We start from the raw sequence: 11,303 nt of genomic DNA, 5'->3' as shown, positions 1-11,303 counted from the left end.
AACCATTTTTTCTCAACGTTTATCCTAACAATATTCTATTGTTAAATGTATCTCCAGCTACAGCGGAGTTTCTAAAGCATTACAGTACACCTCTTGAAGAATTAAACTGTTTATTACTTTCGTGTAACTGAAAAATATTAAATCTAAAATTTCTGTGAAAACATATCAGCTGACCATCTGCATTAAGAATGTGAAGTCACTGGTTCACCACTAAACACGCTATTTTGTCATTATGAAAGAACATATCCCATCAGTCTTAGCTGCTGATAACCCCCTGTTTTGAGCTGTAGTTGTTGAATGGCATCTAAACAAGTCGCGTTTTATCTTTCGATATTTAAAATGAGACAGGGTCTTAATATAAGGACCGACTTTTTTTTATTTTTCTGCACAGTATTTGCCGTGTGTAGGAGCCATGGGGAGGCTTTCTCATTTGAACATACGTCATGATACAGGAAGTAAACAAACCAGACGAGAGAGATATCAAGTAGCTCACGAGATCCCACACTGGGTGCCATGACAGCTCGTGCAGGTTAAAATATTTTTCTCTCTTATTTAAATTGTTTGGTGAAATTGACCTACGCAGGACGGGACTGTGTGTGTTAGACTGCGCAGCATGTGGAATAAATTTAGCTAGCTCGTGATACTTAAAGCTTTAGATCGTATCCCAATGCTACGCACCTTTAGGCAAAAATGTTCTAATTTAAGGTTAGTGTGCGTTTTAGCAAATGATTGCAACACGCATGGAGACCTCTGACAAATCTACATCTTGTCTATATTTAATGCACCATGAAACGATGATGTCGCTAACATTTCGACTTGTAACCCCCTCATTTTACATCTAGTCTTCTTTCACTACTAATAAACCGTGGAGGGTGGAGACGGAGGAAGTATTTTATCGTCATCATTAAGTAGATATTAGATATATCGAAATGTGTTGCTCCAGGTCGAGTAAGCAGTAAGCCAAATGCTCTGTTAAATCTAATTGAATAAATAAGCTGCAAAGAAAAACATGTCGGGCTTATGCGTGTTATGCTTGAGGTTGTATCGAGGCTAACGTCTGTCAAACACGTAACTTAGCTGTTTGAGGTTATTAGAGCCAATAAATGCAGACAAACAAAGAAAAGAGTGACTTAAGATTGGCTGGGTGGATAGTCAAGTGAGTAAACGGTTCTTTACTGCCGAAATATCGTGCAAACTAACGTTAGCAGCTAGCATAAATATGTTGGCAGATAAGCAACATCCCTTCCTTGAGCTGGGATTTCTACGGAGCGAATCTTTTTGCAATTTTCCAGCTCCAGCTGAGCAACCTGGCAGGTAAATGGGCATAAACAACTCTGCTCAGAATTATAATTTGTTGATCAACGTCATATAACATATAACATACGTTACATGTTATATGAGTATATGTTTTGTTTTGTGTCAACGAGAATTAAATTAGCTGTTTGTAGGTCAACCACAGGAAATTTAAGCAATAATAACACCATTGCAAATATCAGATTTCCAGATTTAATACCTTAGTAGTTGAGTGTGTTGTATTTATTTCACATATTTCCAAATAGATTAAAAATAAACTTAACCTAAACTATAGCAGTTGATATGTCACATATCAAACATCAGTAATATTTGGATTCTGTGGCTTCAGACAAAACACTACACAAGCATGGTGTCAGGTGTAGACTGCTGTCTGCACTGTCCTGTGCAGTGATGCTGATACACAAAGGAGTTTGAGAAAAGAAGAGCGCCAATAGTTCATTTTTGCCCCTAGTCCCTCTTTGCAGGTTATTCTGATCATGCATTCACCCTATTTAAGTCACACTGATCTCACATAACCCCTGCACCTTCTCAGTCTGTTTTGATTGTTGTATCTAATCTATATTCTCCACCGGTTTTGTTTTTCAAGGAGGCATGTTTCTCTGGCATTTGTGATCTCCACATCTTTTCTGAGGGTGTGAAGCCAAATAGTAACCCCTAGAGTGCCATGGCTGAAGTGCTGGGACAGAGGACCCTGTTGGGCTTTGGTGTGGTGTTGGCATGGCTGGTGCTGTTCCACTTGCTGGTCAACATCTGGCTCCTCTGTGTGTTCACCAGCCTGCTGGTGGTGCTGGGTGGCTGGCTTGGCTCGCAGGCAGTCCTGGAGTCTAACAGTGTGGTTCACCTGGAGAGGTTTATCACACTGGAACAGGTAAATGACTTTACTGTGGTTTACAGTTCTGGTGAAGCATTTTCATTTGTTGACATGGTTACAAAAGTTTTATTGGGTTTACTGGGCTAAGATAATCTTAGCCTTAAGATGCTTTTGAAATTGGGGCCAATAGCTAGTTCCAGAATCACTTCATTGACACATGTTTTGTCATTGCTGAATTTCAGGTTCCACCCTCTGTAGAGGATGATCACCACTTGGACCGGGAGATCCACAACACAGTGCGCAAAATCATCAGAGACTTTGTCACCTCCTGGTACTCAACTGTGTCCTCTGAGAGTGGTTTTGAAACAGAGATTGAAGAGGCCATGATCTCCATGGCTATGGAGCTGAAAAAGCGTGCAAAACAGGTTGACAGGAAGGTACTGTGATTCAACTCTTTGAAGCCCACGGCAGCATATTTGCTCCTAAATTTCATGTTGTCTTTAGAGTGTCAGTACACCACAAAGGTTTGAGCTAGAGCCACGCAGTTTTTTACTCTTAAACTAGAGAATCAGTGCTTTCCATCATTCCATCAGTTTGTTAATGTCAGTGATTTATGCACTCCATCTGTGTTTATATCGATCAATTCTCATACGCCATCTTAGTTGATGACATCAACATTGATGACAGTCATGTTTCTATGGACACTCTTATTGGATTCAGTGGGTACCCCTCACAGTGATTCAGAGTGTCTGATACAGAGGCTTGGTTTTACATACATTCTATAGTTGTGAGCCTCAATTTAAATACCCCATTCTGGTGCAAGGCAGCAGAGTGCCCCTGTGTGTGATTCTGGACAGGAACCATATGATACATATAATGTTAAAATATATACAGGCAGGAAAACATGAAAATCCTTGGCAAAAAAAGACCCTAAAGAATGGACATAACTCATAGACAGAAGAAGCTAGAAGCTTCAGATCACTTCTAGCACAGTCCTAAGAACTGTGTGAACTTTCTGTGTTGACATTTTGATTCAATATCATGGTTTACAGTGCTGTTTTAAGAAAATGACTAAAAATTCAACATCTTTTTTTTGGTATTTTTATGGGCTAATATCCCCTATTGTAGTGTGCAGGAGTCCTTATTGAGTGACAGATATGATTAGCTAATTGTTGTGCTGATTCTGGGATCTGTCATACTTGATGATACTGCTAAAATTACAACTTCATAAAGCGGAAATGTCTCTATGTGGGTCTGAGAGGGTGAATTTTGCAGTGCTGCTGTGTGTTTTCATGCACTTTGTGTAACCAGGTTATGGTCAGCTTTCTGCAGTGACCTGATTTCTTATGTCATGCCAGTAAGAAAAACAGGTCTTTTTATTTGGGGAAGTGGGTAAGAGAAACCAGGTCAACAAAACGAGAACTGCCATCAGTATACCCTCAATAATCCATAATGACAAAGAAAACATATTTTTTATACATTGTAGCAAATTTTAATCTAATTTACTCATCCAGTTCTTTGTTGATGCCCCTTTGGCAGCAATTACAGCTTCAGGTCTTCGTGGGCAACTCCTGGATTTGGGCAGTTTATCTCATTCTTCTAGGCAGATCCTCTCTCTATCATATTGAATGGGGAATGTCTGTGTGATCTTCAGGTCTCTCCACAGATGTTCTATCGGGTTTAAGTCTGGGCTTTGGCTGGGTCATTCAGGAGCAGTCAAAGATTTTTCCAGAGCCATTCAAGCGTTGTCTTGGCTGTAAGCGTCTGGTCATCTCCACAGTCTCAGGTCACATGATCTCTGTATCTGCCTGCATTCATCCTTCCCTCAGTTCTAATTGGTCTAGTCTCCATGTACTTGGCACTGATAAGCACCATGGTATGATACTGCCACCACCATGCTTCACCCTGGGGAGGTGACTAACTAGGTGATGAGCAGTACCTGACTTTTGCCAGTCATAGTGCTTGGAGTTCTGCTCAAAGGTTTTAATATTTGTTTCATGAGACCACAGAATCCTTTTCCTCATGCTCTCAGAGTCCTTTGACAAACTCCACACAGGCTCCCGTACTCTTTTTACTTAAAGTAGTTTCTGTCTAGCCACTCTACTGTAAAGGCCAGATTAATGGAGTGCTGCTAGTCCTACTCCTTTTGGCAGGCTCTCTTATCTCTGCAAAGGACCTTTGAGGTTCTGTTAGAGTGACCATTGGGTTCTTGGTCACCTCCCTGACCAAGATCCTTCTTGCTCAGTTATTCAGTTTGGCTGGACGGCCAGCTGTAGAAAAAGTCCTGGTGATTTTAGACTTCTTCCATTTCAGAATCATTGAGGCCAACATGCTCCTGGGAACATTCAAACTTAAGAAATGATTTTATACCCTTGCCCTGATCTGTGTCTTGCCACAAGACAGACTACAGAGGAGCACAGTGTTCTTTGGAGTGCCACAGGGAAGGGTATGAATACTTTTGTAAAGAGTTGTTTTTATTTTTTGTTAATTTGCAAATATTTCTAAAAACATGGTTACACTTTGTCATTATGGGTTACTGAGGGTTAACTGTGGGGTATCTGTCAAGAAGACCCTGAGTTGATTCACAAAATGTCAGCTGACTTATTATACATTTGGTCACAAAATGACCAAATCACAAATCTTAACTGTGATGGAAGTAGAAATAGTGATGGATGATTGTATAGATATAAGATGTTTTCAGTGAAAACACTGAAATCATCACTGAAACTCAAGCAAATGGTTTTTGTATGCAAAAAAGGAATAGCAACTCAAATCTTCATATTGAACAGACAAATCTGATTTCACTGACAAAATTCTAGGTTGGGCAATTTTATCTATTTAAAATTAAATCGATACAATCAAATGTGCAAATAGTGAAGATCTGAATACTGTGTATTTTCACCCTTATAGAACTGGTATTGAAAGAAACGGTCATCAGATTTACAGAGGAGTTTGCCTCTGGAAGAACTAAATTCACATTTAAATTTTGAAACAACTAGACTTTAATTGGACATTTGTAACTTTTCTAATCACTGCAGGAGTTGACTCAGAGGATCCTAGATCTGTTTGGCTGCCACCTGCAGGACTACATCAGAGCCAAGGAGCTGGTGACTGAGCAACAGACACCCATTACCGCAAAGTGGAGTGGTGAGAGTGCGCAGTTGTGGAAAGCATATTCCACGGTTACCACACCTCATCTTGCCATGACCAATGACGCAGTGGAACTCAACTACACCAGAGCAGTTGTAGATTTGTTGTTGCATGTTTTGGTGCCATTGCCACACTTGGAGACCCGCACGGGACGATTTGTTGTTGGAGAACTCATCACCTGCAACGTCCTTCTCCCTCTCATTGCAAAACTGTCTGACCCTGACTGGTTAAACATCCTTTTGACTGAAATATTTGGTAAGTCCAGCAATTTGCAGGAACTAAGTACATCAGAGCCACCGACTTCATCCCCACCATTACCATCACCACCTGCTGAGTCAGAGCTTGCACCACTCCAAGACACTGCACAGGTACCTCAAAAGTATACTGAAGTCCCTGCAGCAGGAGCAGAGACTGAAATTCATGAAACAGGGATACCTGATCTTGCTGCCTATGACGTGTTTGACTCTGAGGAGGTGGACTGTCCACAGAACAACATAGAAGAGGAAGAAACTACCCGACCCTTTCTAGAACATTACATGAGAGGAAGCAAGTCAAACCCATTTTACCAGGAAAATGATTCTGACCTGGATTCTCCTTTGGCTGACCATAAACAGAGTTCCACTGATTTCCTGGTCATGATAGGCCAAGAGGAGGGCCTGTGTGACAGACAGAAAGAATGTACCACATCTGTTGAAAACAATGGTGTGGATTTGGAGGATGCATGTCCCTGTCCAGTAGTTGGCTCCTGCCCAGATGTCATGGTGAATTCAGAACATCCTAATGACTACGGCCCCTCAGTAGTTAGGACGGCAGAGGGTACTCCCAGTATCAGCAGCCTCCAGGACCTGGAGAGGGAAGGCGGGTCCCCCTCAGTAAACCCAATTAAAGACCCTCTTTTGGGTGTAGAACCGACTGGGCTGGGGAACCCCAATGAGCTTTCTGTAGTGAGTCCACTGCAGGGCTCTTCCCCAATGCCGTCATTCAGTTTTGAGCCCCTCAGCAGCCCTGATGGACCAGTCATCATCCAAAACCTCCGGATCACTGGCACCATCACAGCTAAGGAACACAGAGGCACCGGCTCACACCCCTATACACTATACACCATCAAAGTAAGGAGATAACATAATCTGTGCCTACTTCTCTCCCCAGTTCATTAATCCATGTTTTGTTCCTGTACGTTTTGAGAAGCAAGACCTCTACATTATTTTTTACTTTGCAATCCAGTTGCTCTATGGTGTGCAATAGATGCACTCAGCAGATGTAGGGCTTAAAGATAACAATCCAAAAACCCAACACTTTCCAAGTGTGTTGAAGAGTCTACGGTAGCCGTCACGTGACAAAATGGCGCCAACTACCGAATTGACTAGTCTGTCAGGTACACAGGTTTGTTTATATAGCTATTAAAATATATAGAATCCTGTAAATGTTGCACACTGATCCTTTAAATGTACAACTCAGATTCAGGCCTTAAGACATTGTGCAAACTGTGTCACAAATGCAGTATGCCGCACACAATATGAATTACGACAGGAATGAACAGAAAATAGCAAGCCTTACATTTTGATGTATTGATTTTCAGTATGAGACAGCAATGGGTTATGAGAACCCACAAAGTGTCCAGCCGGGCTCTGAGGATGCTGAGGTTGTACAGACAAGCTGTGAAAACCCATCATGCATTCAGCCAGTAGCCTATCACATGGTCAACAGACGATACAGTGAGTTCCTCAATCTGCAAACACGGTTAGAAGAAAAAACAGAACTAAGGAAACTCATCAAAGGTAGGAAAGGTGATCTCTGGATCAGCTAATTTTTGTGTGTTTTATTTATTGTATTTTGGCTATTGGGAGCCACCAGTGAACACTGTTGTCTTTTAAGTTTTTGTCTGGTTTAGAGAAGTCCATGTGTTGCTAACAGACATACCTGGATTTAAGGTTTAATCTTTGGACATTACTTAAAAGATTCAGCTTGATTTACATTTATTACTTGAGCCAACATCAAGGACTTTATTATAATCTTACTGTATCTCAGGTGTGAAAGGTCCAAAGAAAATATTTCCAGACATGCCATTTGGAAATATGGATAGTGACAAGATAGAGGCCCGGAAAGGACTGCTAGAGACCTTTCTAAAGGTTGGTGGATTGATATTTTTTTATATTAGTTTAGTATTTCTAACATTTTACATTGTTTTTGATCTCCAAGGTTGTAGACCAACATTCTCTCTTTTTTTTTTTCAGCAACTCTGTGCCATCCCTGAAATAGCCAATAGTGAAGAGATGCAAGAATTTCTTGCTCTCAATACAGATGCCAGGATTGCCTTTGTCAAGAAACCTTTTATTGTGTCACGCATAGACAAGGTTTGGTCATGAATATTTAATTGTGGTACAATGGAATAATACTTCATAATAACCACATTGTATGTGCATAGCAATTACTGTGCGTGAGTGTGATGCAATACTATAAACACAAAATGTAACATGATAAAGAACAATTTATTGCTGGGTGGAATGCAATGCGTGTGTGTTTTTGTGTGTAGATTGTGGTGAATGCCATTGTGGACACCCTGAAGACAGCCTTTCCTCGTTCAGAACCTCAAAGCCCCACTGAGGATAATGAAGGAGAGGTGGATGGAGGGAGAATAAGTGCAGACAAGAAGAGCAAGTATGACTTGAGAGATCAGGACCAACCTTTATCCACATGTGTAACATAACAGACATTTTCCTGTTGGGATGATACAGAAGTGGCCAGCCCTACTCTTTTCTTACTTTATCTAAATCTCTTTATATTTTCACAATTAACAATAATGATAATAATAAACTTTAGACAACACCTTTCAAAAAAGAGGTACAAAGTTCTGACACTGGAAAATCAAGATTAGTACTGAAAATATTGGATTATGGGAAATATTTGTTTCCTAATATTTGTTATAGCTCTTTTGTGTATGTGTTAAAAATAAATGTGTTTGTACCCTCCTAGGTCTCGTCTAAAGTTCTCTAGTAAAAACATTCCCTTTATGAATGGCTCAGACATAAGACCACCAGTTTTGTTCAGCTGGGAGCAAACTAGCACAGTAAGTACCTTACATTTGGATTACTGATATTTTATCCTTGATTCTAATCCACAGTGATTCAATTTTGCACTAAGATAATTTGAATTAATCAAAAATTACATATTCTATTCTTTTGTGTTTTGTTTGCTGCTCAACATGGCGATGGTCTCTTTGGGAGCATAATTTCTGTCTTTTTGTAACTCCTCCTATGTGTTCTCAAAGGCTTTTAATGGGATGTCCTTGGGAGACCTGCAAGCCTTTATCACTGAACAAGAAAAACTGGCCTTCAGAGCTGAGCCAGAGAGGGAGGACAGTCCAGTAGCCACACAATGCAGAGGCTATCTGGATTACAGCTTGAGAAGAAACCAGAGTCAAGAATGTGGTAAGAGTGCGGCGAGAGGATGCATTTGGTGACAAACTAGTATTCATTGTGCCTGATGTCAGGTGCAGTTAAGTCATTAGTTGGTAACTGTTTCAAAGCTGCTTATTATTTTAAGTCAGTCCTTTTATTGAAGGACTGACATAAAAGCTCAACAATTAAAAAAAAAAACCCTATCATCACCTGTAGTCACACCCAACTTCCAACACAGTACCACATGCAGCCAAGTTACTGCTGGTGGTCTGCTGCATCCACTGAATGAGGAACATTTGTGAGGTTTGTGAACTCTTAATACTTCACAAGAACTATGTATAATAGATTCTGTCTTGACTGCTGGAGAAATTATTATACCAGTGTTGGCACTAGAAGTTAAGCTTTTACTACAAACAAAGACAGCAGTTAGATTGATAATCTTTTCGATTTTATCAAATATTTTAGTTTAGCTGAAATCCAATTGTGAATTTGAACCTTAAATTTTCTGTATTTTCTGTATTTTGTATCACGAGTCTTACTCTTTAACACCTCAGCCTCTCATTATCTGTGCAATAATCATGCCTGTCGGTCTGAGTCACCCTGGCCTGTCTGCTTTTGTTTTCCTTTGTGTCTGACCAGCTCACTGACTCACTGCCTGTTGGGTCCTCCTACTTTCCTGTCTGGTTCACTTTCCATTCAGTATTTCAGCATAATTATAGCGGGACCCTCTGATCGAAACCAGCTTGTTCCATATTCCAGTCACTCATCAGATTCATCAGACCAGGCTCATATTTTGGCAACCTTTGCTGTAGCTGAAGAGACAAAATCACAGGACTTTACCTAGTGTGACAACCCTGTTATTCTTACTTTCCAAAGTTTCAATGACATGTATTAAAACTGGATAGGCGGTAATGTGAATGTGTCAGTATGGATCTGAATTCACTTGGCTTTGGTTAACAGCCATCTCCTAGGGATGGAAACTTAATTGTGTGTAATTATGTTAATGTTTAAACATTATATAACTTGAGTCCTTGAAGGGAGAGACAGAGGCACAGTATTAAAGAGTAAGTAAATAAAGAAAGAACTGAAAGTGAAACTTTGTCATCTGTGCAATGTAATTGTTTGTAGTAAAGTATATGAAACTACACTTCACTACTTCTGTTGTAGACTGGAGGTTGAGAATGCAATATAATAAGAGATTAACACTAACAGTAGTCTTAGAAGTATTAATGGTTCAATCTGGATAAATACGCAGTCAGTAGACCCACATTACATGTCCCGTGTATGAAAGCGGTTTTATACTCAGCGACCAGAAAATAGGGGAAAAACAATGCTTGGCTAACTTGGAAATTTGGGTGTTATCCCAATGTTGCCTCACTTGAGACAATATAGCAGACTTAATAATATATATAATAAAGCTTTATAAGGACTTTTTTTGATATATGCAGTACTCACGAAGACCCATAAACAAAGTTTAGAATACCACTGCTTCCCCTATCTCTCTCGAAGAACTGTCCCCATTTTTTGTGTCTTTGATGCCTCATTGTGTTAAATCATTCAGATGGGGATTTGGGGTTTGGACAGTCACCTCTCAGAGGGAATTCCTGGTTTTGCACTCCTGGTGTTTAGAATGTTGAGAGATAACTTGAAAGCCTTTCAACACCTGTGCACAAATGCTGATAGTTATCAGACAGTTCACCCTTGATTCCACAATGAGAAAGGGGTTTCAGATGCTGTCTATTAAATGATCCACAAATAATTTTGTCTGAATCATACTGAGGTCATTGCATGTTGAAAGTACTCGTCCCCCTACAAGGTCTTGATAGCCAATAATGGATGAATGTAACATGGCAATGTTAAATATTACTCTCTGACTGAAGTGAATAATTTAAGCATTTTTTAAAAATAATTGCAGTTACATTTCTTTAATTTTCAAGATGCTTTGCCTTGTCTTGTTAAAATATTATTTTCTTTTAAACAACATCAGGTTATAAGACTGATAAAGGAACCTATGCTAGTGTTAACGCTAAGTCTTAACCCTTAAAGATATAATGTGCAGGATTTGTTGGTTGCTGTTTGTAAACACACCATTCAAAGTTGGCCCCTTCTACCCAGCTCAACGAGTGAGAGAGAGCAGCGGGTGGTCGAACAAGCTAGAGAGTGAATGAAGAGAGGGAGCAGAGGATCAGAGAAATACATTTAGAGTTCAGTATCTTGTTCAAAGATACTTAGGGGCATGGACTGGAGGAGCTGAGAATCGAACCACTAACCTTACGAGCAGTGGGTGACCCACTCTACCTCCTTAGCCAAAGCCGCCCCAGAAAATCCTGCACATTATACCTTTAACTGATAGCCGTCTATAACTCTTGGATGGGCTTATCCTCTGTGAACCATCATGTACTATCACTGCTCCATCTTCCTCCATCACAGGGAATCACCATAGGAAAAATGGATGATCTCATTGACATCATATGGAAATGATCTTTGCATTTGATTGACATTGGAATAAGACATTCCAAGTTTAATTGAATCCAAATTGCATTTCTTCTATGTTTAGGCATCTGGTCATTGTCTCTTTGAAGGACTGTTTTTTTCCAGTCAGTCAGGGTGAAAGAAGGATGAATGAAGCA

The 11,303-nt window shown here is 40.1% G+C and overlaps 1 protein-coding gene across 3 annotated transcripts in view; it reads left to right on the top strand.

The window, feature by feature from the left end:
• The first annotated feature begins 431 nt into the window (after positions 1 to 431).
• The window catches only part of snx19b (sorting nexin 19b), a 36,663-nt gene continuing 25,791 nt past the window's right edge, over positions 432 to 11,303 (top strand). For 2 of the 3 annotated variants that reach the window (XM_018701751.2, XM_051065361.1), the window contains exons 1-10: positions 432 to 529; positions 1,901 to 2,182; positions 2,368 to 2,562; positions 5,164 to 6,384; positions 6,855 to 7,053; positions 7,304 to 7,404; positions 7,510 to 7,629; positions 7,809 to 7,933; positions 8,249 to 8,342; positions 8,544 to 8,703. In XM_018701751.2, the coding sequence (XP_018557267.1) occupies positions 1,979 to 2,182; positions 2,368 to 2,562; positions 5,164 to 6,384; positions 6,855 to 7,053; positions 7,304 to 7,404; positions 7,510 to 7,629; positions 7,809 to 7,933; positions 8,249 to 8,342; positions 8,544 to 8,703 (2,419 nt within the window). In that variant the 5' untranslated portion in view covers positions 432 to 529; positions 1,901 to 1,978. The other variant, XM_018701757.2, reaches the window with a different exon arrangement.

This window comes from Lates calcarifer, linkage group LG21 (assembly GCF_001640805.2).
Source record: "Lates calcarifer isolate ASB-BC8 linkage group LG21, TLL_Latcal_v3, whole genome shotgun sequence".
Taxonomy (NCBI): Eukaryota; Metazoa; Chordata; class Actinopteri; family Centropomidae; genus Lates; species Lates calcarifer.
Note: the sequence above shows the minus strand (reverse complement) of the source record. Positions and strands in the feature narration are given on the sequence as shown.